Source organism: Aulonocara stuartgranti (genome assembly GCF_965226115.1).
Source record: "Aulonocara stuartgranti genome assembly, chromosome: 8".
Taxonomy (NCBI): domain Eukaryota; kingdom Metazoa; phylum Chordata; class Actinopteri; order Cichliformes; family Cichlidae; genus Aulonocara; species Aulonocara stuartgranti.
In genome coordinates, this window is record NC_138959.1 from 5,841,578 (window position 1) to 5,857,191 (window position 15,614).

Consider the following 15,614-nt stretch of genomic DNA (forward strand, 5'->3'; position numbering starts at 1 on the left):
ACCCTTTGCAAGAGGTGACGTTCTCTAAGCAGTTTTCCAGGAACTAGTAATGGCACCAGTAACAGCTGAACGTGACAGAGTTTCTGACCTTCAGACCAACTTATCCAGCTTTAACTTTGTGTGTGAATGGGAAAAAAATCTATTTGCTTCTGCATGCATGAGTAAAAGCCTCTATTTCTTATGTCCAAGGGTCATGTAATGGTAGATGGAGTATGAGTCTCAGTGGATTTGACAGCTTAACTCAGTGGTCACAACATGTGGTGAAGTACTTGTTTGGTTGTAGTATGGCCACATCCTTGGTGAAACAAATTCAGAAGACTTTTTTTGATCGTTCGTGGCACAAGACCTCAAACCTGGCTATTTTTTAGCTTTTTCTTGCCTGTAGACTCGGTCTGGTGTCCCGTTCTCACTTTATCAGTTGTCTGCATTCATGCAGATCATACATTCAGATGGGTAGTTAAATAATGCCCACTGGGAGGGAGTGCCAAGATAACAACGTGCACCAAAATGCCTTATGTGTGGGATAATTGTAGCTAAACTATGAAGTAGTCTGGGTTCAGTTCCAAGCTCCTACAATTTGCATGTCCTAGGGCAAAGGCGCTTACCCAACTGCTCTTTGTGGTTAGGCCACTGCCTTGTATGACTTTCTATGACTTGCTGCCATTGCTGTTTGTGTGGTTTTTTTTTTTTTGGTTTTTTTTTTGTACGTGACTGACAGGCAAATTGTAAAGCACGTTGGGTAGAAGTGTTGTATAAATGCTTTCTGTTTCAAAGCAACATGTCAGGTCTCGGATCAAGTTTGTGTCTCAGGTTTTGAGATGGGTTGGGTTTTACAGAGTTGAGGTCTGATTTCTGTGTCTACCTTGGTTCCTAGTGATTCAAATCTTGGGATCATTCTCTCCGACACATTTTTATAGAGCATTGTAGTGAAAAAAGTAACCTTGACTCTGTGACTGCAGCTTCTCTGATATGAACACTTCCAGATTTCTCCAGCCTGCTGTCACAGGAAACTCACTGTCAGTTTGGACTCTTAGGACTAAAATGAGTGTTGTGGTGTTGTGTGGAATGTCTTGTTGTCTTTGAAAAGGTTGTTTCGAGAACAACCAGGTCTTCAGTGGCTGTCTTTGTAGCAACTTTATTCTGTTGCTGTCCACCGAAACTACAACTACTTTAACTACCTTCATTCAGAGTTAAGCCATAATTCCTCCATAATTAGTGACGTGGTTGCTGCGTTCTCTAAGTGCGTTCTATCTAACATTCACACACATTCATCAGAGAGCAACTTGGGGTTATTATCTTGCCCAAGGACAGTCTAAACTTCAATGATATTTCAATGTGGTTTCTATTTTTCCAGTGTATTAATCATTAAGTGATCATTATTGTCCTGATAGATGGGAGCTTTAGTCGTGCACATATTCCCATTGTTTCATATCTGGAGACTTTTTAATCTGAGTGTGACCTTTGTTCTCTTCCAGCCTGGATCCCAGTCCTGCCACTGCGTTCCTGAGACTGTCATCCACCTCCAGCCCTGGCCTCAAGGCCAGCTGATATACCCGAGGAACCTACATCATCTTTCATATTTTCCAGCATCACCCTGAGCAACAACACACCGGGTGCACTCCTTTTGGAGAAACGCCCAAAACCCACCTTCCGAGGACACCAGGGACCGGCCCCTAGGGACTGGCCCCTGTTATGTTTTGTTGACCGACTCGTCCCAACCGGCGAATGACAAGTGTGCATCCGAGGGTGGGGCTTGCCTCAGTCTCTCATGATTGGCTGCTGGATGGAATTAAGGTGAATGGAACACATGCCCAAGGAGCAGGACTCTAACCCATCAGAGGGAGAAGAGAAACAGTGAGTTTGAATTATGTATTTATTGTTTAACGTTAACACAGTTTAATGCCTCAGAAGCAAATTTTGAAATTTTGAAATGGCATCGTTGTTTCATAATGGCTGTTAAAAGTAAGCAGTAGTCGTACCAGTTCCTTTATAGCCATCCCATCTCCTTCTCTACCTTTAGCTTTCCTACTGTAGGTTGTATCTTTACTGAAGCAGCCATGATTTTTTCTTAGTGCTGTAGAAAAGAGGTTTTCTGATAAGGCAGTATTCATTTTTCAAGATAAGCTAAGCATCGTCGTGTTCTCTTTTTTCCTCCGTACCACTCGCCCCTCTCTCCCTCTTGCCCTTTCCCTCTTGTCTGAATTGTTTCTGAGAAACTAGACCTTCAGCTGCTCCTGACCCTGACGTCCGCGCCCTCGCTCAGCTTCTTCAGACTGAGTCAGTCTAGCCTAAATGCAAACAAACATGGCGCTTTTTAAGCCCCTTCTCATTAATGAAAACATAATATTAGTGGAATGGACTGTTTTCTCATACTGCTAGAGGAAGGGGCCCCTCTGTATGGAAGAGGCCTCTGGGTAAAGGAAATAGTTATCGCTGTATATCAGGCTGCTTTGGGTTTGAAACAAGTCTTTAATTAGAAAGCACCACGATTTCCTTTCATTTGAACTGTGAAATGTCGAAGGTAAAGACACGTCGCCTTCACAGTTATTTGAAGGTGTAATGACAGGTTGGTTTTGTGGTTTCACAAAATAAGTGTTGAAAGCTTCATGAAAGCTTCTGTTTAATCACATCAGGTCTTTATTTTATAGTATTTGTTGTTGCCCATAAGTTCTTAAATGAGCAATTTTAACACAACAGAAATCTGTTTCACCCTTAAATCAAGTATACGTGTTTCTCCTCTGGCATGAATCTAGTGGAAACTAGCTGGTGGTCAGAATCTTAAGAAGTACACTATAGCAACACCTCTTTCCACAAATCATGACCTAGATATGTGTGTGCAGTTTCATGTCGGAACTGTCTGACTACATCCGCCAATTAAAGCGTGCAGCCAGCTAATTACAGCTCAGCTGAGTGGGTTCCCATTAGTGTTTACATCCTGCCACGCGGTCACGAGCATGAGGTCACGGGTAGCTCGTTTTGCACAGCGATACAGTTGATGGGGGTAGTTCGGTAGAAAGGAAGTAGGTCCTACATAAACCTGCTCACAGTCCTGTTGTATTTGAACAGATGGATTAATAGCACTTTCAGCTTTTGGTTGCTCCCTTTTGGGCTCACCACAGTAGATCATCTACCTTCAACGAGTATCTTCTTCTGTCACACCACTTCTCTGCATGTCCTACATTTGATTTTCAGGGTGAACTCTAACTTATTACAATAAAAAATGTATATATTTTGGATAAAACTGTCACAAAAACATGAAATGTTTGGATTAAATCATGCCGAAAAAGACCCTTCCTTACAGGTTTGTCGTCTTGTTGTCTTAAATGAGTAGTTGTATTTACACCATGTGGTATATACCATTTACAGGCTGAGCAGTCAGAGGATAAAGCGAGCATTTGAAGGCAGTACTGGACACCGGCATTAACATGCAGTGTTTGAATTTAACACCGGAACGTTTTCAGTCTTTCGTCTCCGCAGTCAAATTTATGTAAAATGTAAGGTCATGTTTTAGTTACCGTGTGGAGGGACTGACTGCCTGTTCCGCACCGTCAGAGGCCGACGGATTCCTAAGATAACACGGACACCTGTCAGGAGATTAACAGCTCTGCTGCCGGGGGAAACAGAAAGTCGGCGTGGCAGAAGACATCTTGCTTCATTTCACATGTGCGGGTGTAATAACTGAGTGTATCTCTGTTTACACCTGTACCTGCTGGCTGCAGTACTCTGCACGTTAAAAGGACGATGAATTAAGCTCCCGAGGCTACAGACTGGAGTGGTTTCTGCTTAGAGTGGATATCACTAATGCGCTCAGCATGACAGTGGATTTTATTAAATTTCTACCCCTCCCTTCTGCGTGTTGTCAACCAGTTGTTGTGATCTGATCCGGTCCTTTAAAGTGGTGTTTTGGATACCAGAAGGCAGACGGAGAATACGCCCTCCTCCTAAAGATTGATTGATACGTCGTCAGCCTTGTTCAGCTGATTTTTGTTTTCTTTTTTTTTTCTATAAATAAATCCATACAAATATACATTCTATGCACTAAATTTCATTCTCGGCACTCGCTTTTGATGCTGTTTTGCTTCGTGCTCCTATTAACATATTAAGATGCACAAATTGCTGCACATGTCGGATTCTTCCTTGCATCACTCCTCTGAACATGTCACCATAGCTGACGCAAGACTGCTTGCACTGTGTTGCATTAACAGTGGTAAAGGCTTACACCATACAAGTGTTGTGTAGTCTCTTGTATCCAGGAAACTTTGTTCACGAGGCGCGAGGCCTGTTTTTATCCTTTGCACTTATGTGAGATCCTCCCATCCATCATGCACGAGAGACGATCACAGCTCAGCTGGTGGTGCTTGTCTGCATGTGGAATCGTTGGCTTTCTCTGTGTACAATAAGTATTAAGTGCTCCTCTCAACTGTAAATAACATAAGATGGCTCGCAGTAATTGTGTCGTGCTGTTGGATTTGTGTCAGGGAACGCACTTAAGCCTCAAACAGACCTGCTGTTCTTAATTTCTACACGTAGAGACAAATGGAGGACGCCTGTCCTGCAAAGGAAAACAATTACATTGACACACATGGAGAATATGTGCTCTTTCTCCAAATCATATGCCGTATGTAAACCTAGAGATGGACTTAACGACTGTCAGGCCGATTATGAATGCAGTTTGGAGGTGCTGGCTGATGAGGACCAGTCCCACCAGATCAGTTCCAGTTGGGCTCAGCTGGTGTTTACATTCAGCAGATAACGCCGTGCAGTGTGTGCGGCGTGTAAAGATTCTAGTCTGAATTCTTCGGAACAGTCACTGCCAGACGTTCTCATTCAGATATTTTTTTAAACCTTGTTTAAAATTTGTAACTGACAGCCGCGATTTATGGCATCACTGTTGCTTGGAAGATGCAAAACAAACACGAGAAGAGGAATGGCGGGCGAAAAAGTTTGTGACATAGAAGTATCCCTGCAGAGCGTCCCCTCCTTGGATGGTCTCGCACATTTTGATGACGCTATATACAAGCCGCACAGTGTTATGGTAAAAATAAAACCAGCTGTGATTGTTTGGCTCTCTGCGCTGCACAATTTCTTTGTTTGTTTGTTTCGTTTTTGCACACTACGTTTTATTCCAATTGTCACTTATTTGAAAAAGTGGGACGATCCTCATCGAAGCACGTGATTTTTATTTCCAGTTATGTCTGCTCTCTTGCATCTGAACGTAGTGCATAAAATGTCCAGTCATGGGACATTTAACTGAAAGATGAAGGTGAAAAACTGGGGATAGGAGCAAGAGTGAAAGGGAAGGTTTACAAGATGAGACCTGCTATGATGTATGGTTTGGAGACAGTGGCACTGACAAAAAGATGGTGGAGCTGAAGATGAAATGATTATCAGTGAGTCTGAAAGAGACAGTTCAGGCAGAGCAGTTTGGAGACAAAGTTAGCGAGACAAGGCTGACATGTTGAGAGGAGAGAGAGTGGATATACTGGACCAAGGATGTTGATGATGGAGCTGCCAGGCAGGAGGAAAACAGGGAGCAGAATGATATTATCAGCCATTAAGTGCAGTGCATAGTGGACTGCTTTAAGGGACTTCATGGTTATGCATTGATTGCAAAGCTTTGCAGACAGTCGTCTACATGTTGTAGCTGTTTCCTGTCGCCCCCACCCTCAAACCGGGCACGGCTGCCCCTCCCCGCGGCTGCTCCTGCTGGGAAGGAAAATGGTTTGATTGTTGGGGTTTTCTCCAGAACACTGCAGGGTCTTTATCATATAGTATAAAGCGCCTTGAGGTGATTGTTGGTGTTATTTAGATAAATAAACCTGAAGTGAATTTTTACGCCATCTGTGTCACTCAATCTGCATATTTTGATCTTCAAGCATGTTTTGTGCTTCTTTTTCTTTATGCACTCAAAAAAAAAATCTGCCCAAATTTCTGACTTGAATGTAAAATTTTCCCTGTAATTTTGTTACATAAGTCAAATTGTTACATTTGATTGAATCTGGTGAAGTACAATGTACTTGAATGAGCCTTTGATTGAAGGTGAAGAACGAGTGAAGGTTTGTTTCCTCACTGCCAAAGTCTCTGTGTTGGTCAGATTTTCCCACAACAGTGTCTTTGGTGGAACTGAGCACATAAACAACATTCAGCTTTTCCTTCCCCCTATACATGAGGATGTCCTGCTGTGCCCACGTTAAAAGCATTGTTATTCGCTCTCTTCCTATGGATTTTACGACTATTACTTCCTGTTCCCTTGTTTGTGGATGCAGAGTGTAGTGGTTTACACATTTGCCTAACCAAGCAAAAGATCCCCAGTTTGATCCCATGAGGAGATACAGATCCTTGTGGGGGTTGTGTCAGGAAGAGCATCCAGTGTAAAAATCTGCCAAATGTTTTTGACACTGTAGGCGACCTGTGGTGAATAGGGGATTAGCTGAAATAGCTTTAAACGTCCCCTTCCTTTATTCGTTGGGGACTTAAAAATGTATTTTGATCATCCTCGTTTGTTTGAGATCAGTGTGACCTGCAGTCTACCATCTTTTAAAGCTCTTAAACCAGAGTTTATTTCACAATTACCCCTAATGTGAGAGGCGGGTACCCATTAAGGCCAGGTGGGTGGGTGTCAATCTGTGAGTCAGTCGGCGTAAACCTCAGACTAATTGACTGAAACACTGTCAGGTTTTATTTCTGCATTTGTGAAAGAAAAGTCCCCCTGCAGGATCTCAGTGATACTTTAAAGAGCTGTGAACATTTCACGGCAGAACTGCATTTGTGTTGTTCGATTTGGGTTATAAATTTGAGTTATTATATCATGATCACAGAAATAACAGCAAATACATGCTGCAGATCTCTTTGGTGTGGTTACGTGTAAAACAAGTGCTTCATACTGGCAAAAGCACTGGGATTTCTCTCTCATGATCATGTAAAACCACCACGCCCAGTATGAAACTGTGAAAACTTTCAGTGAGAATTGGTTTGATTCATGCAATATCAGTCTATATTCGCTTTGTCGTGTGCATTAGTCTGGACTGAGAATTGTGTGAATAAATAGACTTCAGCGCTACTATGTTTGCATGACAGATTAATTTTATTCATCCTGTCAAATTTGCTAAACGAACTTGCAGCTTTAGTGAAATCTTTCTTTAAAAAAAAAAAAATTCACTTCACAGTATCAACATAAATAAGTCTGAACCTCTATATTTATAACAGAGTGTATATGTGCACACCAGACACATCTGGATATGGAAAAAAAATCCAGTTAAATGTAGTCGAATACCTACTAAGTGTTTCCCTTTGGTTTTAGTTCAGAACATTTCAAGCTGTTTATATTTGAGCTTTTAACTACATGTTTATTATTGGTTATGTCTGGGTTACTGTAGAGTTATGGATTTAATCAGAGGGAGTTGTCTTGCTTTCACTCTGTGGCATACTACATCCCCTTCTTCCTCAGCCTGTAATTTAGAGAGTGGCGGGAACAAAGTGTCCATTAGCTCTGGATGTATAGGACGGGGCAGACGCAGCTGTTGACCCGCAGCATGTAAGCACAACAATAGGCGACTGTGGCCCTCTAAACATAGGACAGGGGCCTCTTTCAGTGTTTGTTATGGATATAATTCTCCAGGCTATTTTGAGCATCTTTGTGTTGTTCTGTCTAAGATGCACGAGCTTCAGAGCAGACAGTTTCCGTTCACCTAGATTAAAAAAGGCAACAAACTAGCCAATCACAGGCAGAGTATCGGCAGAATGTAGATAAGTGTGAAAAAGGAAGAGTGAGCGTGGTTAGGAGGGTAAAAATATTACAAATATGTATTGATTACATAAAGAAAAACTTTAACTGAGGTTACAACATACAAAAGTTATGAAAAGCTGTGTGTGTGTAATGCCACGGCTGTGGCTCAGGAGGTGGCGCAGGTCATCTCCTAATTGGAATGTCAGCGGTTCGATCCCATCTCTCCTAGATACTAGATACCATCCTTGGGTTGTCCCTGATGCATCCGTCACTGTGAATTTTAGGTTTAAAAAAAGCTTGTGTGAGCGAATGAGGCTTGTAGTAGGAAAGCGCTTTGAGTGCTCTGTTAGTAGGACCGATTATCTACAGAGCGCCTGCAGAGCTCTATAAATAAATATTTGCTGGCCTTTAGCAGCATAACACAAGGTTGATTCAGGGTCACCTGATCCAGTTCAAACTGTAAGCTTTATCAAAGAGCAAAGTTTAAATGTAGAGAGGTTTTCACGTCTTTGTCCTGCAGCCAAACTGGGAGCTGGTTCCACGGGAGAGGAGACTGATGGCTCATTGTGACATGTTGCATCATTAACATGGTCTAGAGTGCCAGATGTGCATTAATCCGCAGCCAAATATAGTCAACAACAAATGCTCTCACCAGCTGTTTTAGCTCCTTTTATAAATGCTATTTTTAAAAATGTATATGTCTCTAATGAGGGGAGGATTTAAGGCCTGAATGTCATAAACAGCTAGAGTATTCAGAGATTGTCTGTCTTTTTACGGGGGGAAATATATATATTTACCCTTAATGATCTACACTGTAGTTCCCTGTGACTGGTGTTGGCTGCTTTTTATGTAGTGTATCTATATCTTTATTATTAAGTCCTCCAGTGTCAGTTACCTGACAGACCAGTAATACCTGTGTCGCGCTCACTGTCAGAGTCACAAGTGGAGAAGCTGACTGTATAAGAGGAGCCTGGGTGGTACCAAGTTCCATGGATAGGAATAAAAGGGAGGGAGCGGCAGAGAGTATCCATGTGGGTCAGCAGGCTAAACATAGCACGAGTGGACGAGATATCAGTGTGAAGGAGAGTGGGAAAAACAGACAGTGTCCATGCATGAGGGCCGTGCACATCTTTAGCTGCGGCTTTAACTAGAACTGTACCTCAGCCATGCATATTTTACATTCCCACTGCTACATCAGGTCAGCACTATGTGTTTTGTTTGTGTCATCCTTTTGGCTCAAACTCTTGTTTCTTCTCTTGTGTATTTGTTTTTGGACCGCGCGGCCACATTCGGCACACATGTCGAGCCGCAAGGAATTCATCTGCTGCTCTTGAACGCCAGTTTAGGTTTTATACTGTTTACTGCGGAGAATGTAGAGTATGTGCATTGAGTTTTCCGAGAGGCACAGTCTACAGGACTCGCACATTTAGAACTGTGTTGCAATCTGTATCTCGCCGCGGAGCAAGACCTGGGAATTGAACTTACTTTGGTATGCTCGTATAGCACACGCTGTCCTGCCTCAACCTGCAGAGACTCAGATTCCATCAACATATATTCAGTTTAAACCCATGAACAGAAGGTCTTCTATGTGCTAAGTGACCAACGTCTTCCTCAACTGTGCAATACAATTATATATATATATATATATATATATATATATATATAAAAAACAAATCTACTTTTCTGTTTGTTTGTAGCAACAAAACATCATAACAGATGAAGATGCAACATGCCACTGTGAATCTAAACAGCCGTAAAAGCTTTCAGACTAAACCACTTTTTAAAATAGTCATTTTATGCCATTATGTTATGTATTATACAGCTATTTTATTTTTCAGGGTCACTCGTCACAATGTCTGTCTTTTTTTAATGAGGGCTCTTTGAACAAAGAACACCTCTGAGGTTACTGCATAGACTGTATATAAAAGGCAGAGATAGGCAATGTAATATGACTCATTAGCTTCTGGATTCCCATATTAAAGCCTTGATTTTAGGCATTGCCATCTGGTAATAAGTTCTAAGTTGTGGTACCACAATGTGGATGTGACATCATGACTACATTTGAAGTTAGGGTGGGTTATAGCCTATTTTATCATGGCTTTAGCTGATGCTAATAGCATGCTTTTTACTGTGGCTAAAAACCTCTCTTGCATATTTGTAGAAACTCACTCTGTTGGTTACGTAATTCTTATTTTGATTTAATACAAAGTTTGTTTCTCTGCACTTGCGGCTGCTGTTGATCCTCATCTTCTCGCTGTTTTTCAAGTGGTCCACGTTAGCTAGCTAAGGCTAGCTGGCTGCTCTGGTCACAAAGGCCTAGAGACCAGTTAGCAACCACCGGTTGCTAGGGAAAAGTATTTCCTTTTTTCCTGTCACTAGTTAAAATTGGTCAGAAAGAGCTGTTGTTTCTGTGTTTTTGTTATTATTTTGTTATAATTTTCAGTGAATCACTAGTCATTACTCTGCCATTTGTTGCATCATTCATCAGAGCTCACATTGCCAAGCTTGTGTTGCGGCACCTTAGGGTTTGTGCAAACTCTCTGTACAGAAATGCAGAGGTATAGGATAGTGTTTAGTGTAGTATAGAAGTATAGTCCTTGTAGGAGTGACAGAGACCTGATTAATGAGTATCTGATGTCATCCCGTTTGCTGATGTTCCCATCTGCACCAACATGCTGCTGCACTGGAAGACTGAGCTGTCACATAGCTGACAGTCTGATGGTTGTCGCCTCCAGCAGCTCCGTGGAGTGATGTTGGAGCCAGTTGGCAGAGGGAGAGATATTTACCTTTGAGTGGCATTGAGTGAAAACCCCATCGCATCTTTCTGCTGCTGTGACAGCTTTAATTCTTTTTTTTTCGCATCCTACTGGCACTTTAACTGACATGTTTGCCCACAAAGTGAATGAAAAACAACAGCCGTGTTCAAAGGCTCTCGGATTTCTTTAGGTATTACTTTGTAAAATATGCATATTGCATCAATTTGTTGTTGTATGTAGAAGTGTTGCTTCACAGGTGAGCAGCATAACTGCTAGAAATGGAGACGGTTGTCAGTGCCAGTAACATTATACCGTGCTTTTGACCACTGAAATCCACTAAAGAAGATACCCAACAGTCATGATAAATCAAGCCTTTTTTCAACAGGCTGTTCAAGAGCCCAGTATAATACACATTTGTATTCTGAAAAGTGCAAAAGGGAACCATAGCTGAGAACAAGACACTGCTATAATTAAAACCAGTTTAAAATATGAAGGGTAGTTTGAGCCGGCATTCATGCACAATTATAGCAACTCGTGAGCCTGACAGGTAATTATATTGTTATGTTTCCCAGTTGGAGACAATGTTTGCTGGTGTGAAACACAAAAACATGCTCTCTTACAGGAGAAAAGAAAAGCCTGTGTCTCATTTAGAAGCAGTAACATAAAACATGTTGTTTATCAGACGTGTGGTTTTTTTTTTACCAAGAGAGCAGAGAAGAAAAATGTGCTATATAGCCACAGAAACATTAAGCAATGAGTAACATGACTGGAGCTCATTTAGTGTAGAACTTTTTTGTTTTGTCTTTGTGTAAACAAGACATACTGAGAGCTGCAATCATGGCAGTATAGCGCTTTATCAAAGTCAAAGTCAAATTTATTTATATGGCACATGGCTGTACAATTAAGATAATCAAAAGAGAAAAACATAGGGAGACATGATAAAAGTTAAGAAAAACAATCATCAAATTAGAAGATTTGAGTAAAACATAAGATCAATAAAAGTCATACAAACTCATTCTGATTTAAAAGCCAGGGAGTAAAAGTTGGTTTTCAGACGGGTTTTGAAAGTTTCCAGTGTTGGGGAGGTCCTGATGTGAAGGGGCAATTTGTTCCACAATTTAGGAGCACCAAAGTCCCGATCTCCTCTGTACTTGAATTCTGCAGACCTCAGTGATTTTGCAGGAGTTTGCAGGAGTGTATCAATTTAAAAGATCGGAAAGGAATGAGGGTGCTAACCCATGCAACGCCTTAAAAACAAATAATAAAATCTTAAAATTAATTTGAAAACTAACTGGCAGACAGTGTAATGATGCCAGTATGGGAGATATGTGTTCTCGCTTGCGTGTGCCACTTAGTAACCGTGCTGCAGTGTTTTGGACCAGCTGCAGACGGCTAACTGATGACAGGCTAACAGCAGAGTAAAGACTATTACAATAGTCGAGGCAAGATGAAATGAAGGCATGGATAGCTCTCTCAAAGTCTCTAAAAAAGAGAAATGGCTTCACTTTAGCAAGTAGCCGAAGATGAAAAAAACTTGATTACAGCATTGATCTGTTTATCAAACATTACATTGGAGTCAAAAATCACTCCTAGGTTCCTCGCAAAGGTTTTTTTTTTTTAAACATTTCTAAGGGGCCAAAGTCGCAGTGGTCACAGGGACCAAACACAATCACCTCTGTTTTCTGTTCATTTAGGTTAAGAGAGTTTATCGCTTCATAAAGCAAGAAGGCTCCAGAAGCCACGCTCTCATGTTAAAACGCTAACTTCCTCCATACAGTTCATGGAGTCTGGATGGCAGTTGAATATTTTTGCAAGTCATTTGTTCAAATTATATCAAGCTTAAAGCTATTCTTTATTAAATGCATCAGCTAGATTTTAAAGCTCATCAAGCCACTGAACTGTCCATGTTGATGCTTTTTTGGATTTATTTCATGAAACAGTTCATATTGTTGCTATTCGTGAGTTTTCAGATTTACTGTTTTACAAAAAGGCTAGAAAATAGAAAAGCGTGTTATGATTTTTTTTGATTAAGATGACACTTACTTTCTCGCGTTCTTGAAAGTGTGCTGGGTCTAAAAATGTGAATTCACTGCTAGTATTAGGTAAGTTGGAGCTTACACTATTGTCCAATTGTGGCTTTAGAGACCAAGATGGCAACAGCAATAAGCTAAAGTTGAGACTTCTGAATTCAAGTATGCAAACAATGGCTGACTTCACAGTGGCTAACGCTCCTTTATCCATGTACAGTCTGGAGGAGACTAACCTACCTTTTATTTATTTGTTGTTGATGGCTAACAGGGCAACAGCTTGCATGAACTTTACTTAATAAAGGGATGATTTGTCAACTTGAGTTAGGAAGTTCAGTCCCATTTTAAGTTTACTATTCAAATCCACTCATATGCTTAAGTTAAGAGTATTTAAATTATTAAATTATCCATCTCTCTAGATGCCTGTCTTTGGATGTCTTATTGCAGTAGCTAATCAGGGACGGCTTGCCGTGACCGCCATTTGAACCCGGTTATGTCATTAGAAAGGCAGCGACTCTCTCATTAAAAACTCCTTTCATAAGATTAAAATGTAGCAGCAGAGGAAGGATCCTTTCACCCATTAATAAAGAGTACACTCTTATACATCTCTGTCACAGAGCAAATTTAACTCCGAGGCTTGTGTGTTGTGACCTAGAGTCCAGCAGAGTTGGAGCTCAGTTTATTTATGGTTGTAATGGAGTCCTGCTCCCTCTCCTGGAGCTGGCGTTAAAGGGTCCTGGTGTGGGAGGAGAGCCGGAGGCTGTTAGAGAGCAAAGAGCTGGACTCTTGGGATTCTAAACACATCCCAGACTTGCAGGGAGCACTCGCTGACTCCGGCCCATACTGTACTCGCTTTTCATAACCCCCCTTACCTCACCTCTCTCTGCTTTCATAACTCTCCTGCAAGCAGCCAGCTCCCATCTGCGCTTTACATGCCTTCCACATGTGTCAGCGTGGCTTCAGGTGTGTGTGCACATCCTTGCTGTGAATGCGTGTTGCTTTTGGCTGCATGGTTGACACCTACACTCTTTGCAGTTCTTGTCTTTCGGCTGCTATTGTGGGGTTTCCCCATGAGCGCTCTCGTAATTGGCGTGGTTTTGGGGACCTTACTAGTATTCCCCGCAAAGTCTTTTTCCTGCTACTTGGATTCAGTTTGGGAGCACTTTCAGCTTTTACTGCCAAAATGCATCAATTTGCTGCAAGTAAAGCTGCCTTTTTCTTTGACATAAACTTTATGACTTAACTTTTGGTCTAGAGAGCTCAGTTACAACTGAAAATTAAAATTTATGGTGGCAAATCATGCTCCTATATCTCTACGTGATTTGAGTACCAGATGCTTGGCTGGTAAATGGATATAGGGAGAAGGTTTACACAAATAGAGAAGCCAGTTTACTTTCCATATATGGTTTAGCATGAATTATACAGATTACATTATCTCTTAGTCACTCGATCTGTTGTTTATAGATCTGTCCTGGAGCCCATTTATACCTGATATTAACGTGGAGACTTGGATTACTTGGAAAATGATATTTCCATCTGGTATTGATTCTCATTAGCTTGATTTTGAAGCTGACGAATCTCTATAAACAGAAGTGCTGACCATGTGTTTGCTAAAATGCAAGCTCAAAGCTACCATCTGTCATCTAAAGACATATAACAGAACTTACCTGTATTTATAATCAGTGACCACTGGATGGAACATAATATATCTGCTGGCTTCCCCTCACGATGTGGCCACATTGCTGATTGGTTTTGTTGGCATAAAGGGAAACGGTGCTATTGTATCAGATCTACTTATTTTCCATTCGCGGAGAAAGCATTTGTCTGCAGTTCTTTGATGTGCAATTTGAAAAATCACAATTGAGGGCACATAATCTGTCTGGCTGAACAACCAGACACCTGCCTGCAATGTGATGTCAGTGTGAGCCAAACCCCCTCCAGATGTGATTTGTCTGATTCAGCTCAGACTGTGATGTGTTTGGCATACCTGGCTATATATTTTCTTTATGACCTACATACATACAGCTTTACAGAAATAAGTGTTGTATATTTACAGGCGTTGATTGTTCCTCTTTGCTTGTCTCTCTTTGTTCCTTTGTTATTTCTCAGGTGGCTCAATGGCCCAAAAAGGAAGAGGAAGAACAGCCAATGTTCGGTGAAGAGCATGACTGGTGAGTGTCTGATGGATTGACTCTCTGGAGTGGCACCTAAGAAAAAAGCACTTCTCTTACCTGAAATATGCCTGACGTCTTCAGATGTACCCCTTTACTTTAGAGAACAAACAGTCTCCAAATATAGGTAACCATTCATTTTGAAAATTGCTTTTCCAGCACTTTGTTTTGGAGGTGTTTGATATATTTTTGGATTCTCTGAATCTTTTTTGCTTTATAAAAAAGGACTCTCAGCCTCGCCACAGTGTACCCAAGCACTGAGTGAGTGACTGCAAAGAAGTTAAGCACAAGATTGATTCCTGCCGCGTGTACATTACACTTTCAATTTGTCAAGAGCAAAGAGAAGAAGTAAAACATCTTGGCACCTGTCATCAATAAACGAAAGCCTTCTGCTTTGTCTGTTTTCATGTTGGATGCAGTTCATTGTCAGAGTGACAGCTCCAAATCCCCTGAGCTGGAAGAAGCGAGTGAGGAAGGGAGGTGAGAGATTGGGAGCGATAGAGTGGGAGGAACACCAACATAAAAATCCAAGTCTACAGGATAGCTGATTTAATAAAATATATCTCCCAAGGCTGAGTCCAAATGTTTCCCCTCCCAGCAGGCTTCCTCCCTGCATGACTGCTTGTGCCATGCTTTACCTGCCATGGTTCATTTGAACTGGGAAAGTATGACAGTATGTCTGTCTTAGGGGCATGGTTGTCTGAGATTCAATTATATACACTGTCAGAATTTTCCTCTGAGAGTGGACCAACCCTCAGCAAGTGAATGGATACCTTAACAACCATAATATCATTGTGTTGTGTCCATACAGTGCATTAATAGGCGACTAGCATAAATATAGACGATTATAATATGTTAATAATGAAGCCAATAATCTAAGCCTAGGTAACCAAATCATCTTGATAGATAGTAGATTTACAGTAGAGCTACTTTA

General features: G+C 41.3%; 1 protein-coding gene across 3 annotated transcripts in view; it reads left to right on the top strand.

The window, feature by feature from the left end:
- The window catches only part of thrab (thyroid hormone receptor alpha b), a 154,496-nt gene that overhangs the window by 113,917 nt on the left and 24,965 nt on the right, over positions 1 to 15,614 (top strand). For all 3 annotated transcript variants that reach the window (XM_082543110.1, XM_082543111.1, XM_082543112.1), the window contains 2 exons: positions 1,476 to 1,854; positions 14,619 to 14,680. In XM_082543110.1, the coding sequence (XP_082399236.1) occupies positions 1,799 to 1,854; positions 14,619 to 14,680 (118 nt within the window). In that variant the 5' untranslated portion in view covers positions 1,476 to 1,798. The remainder of the gene's footprint in view (positions 1 to 1,475; positions 1,855 to 14,618; positions 14,681 to 15,614) is intronic.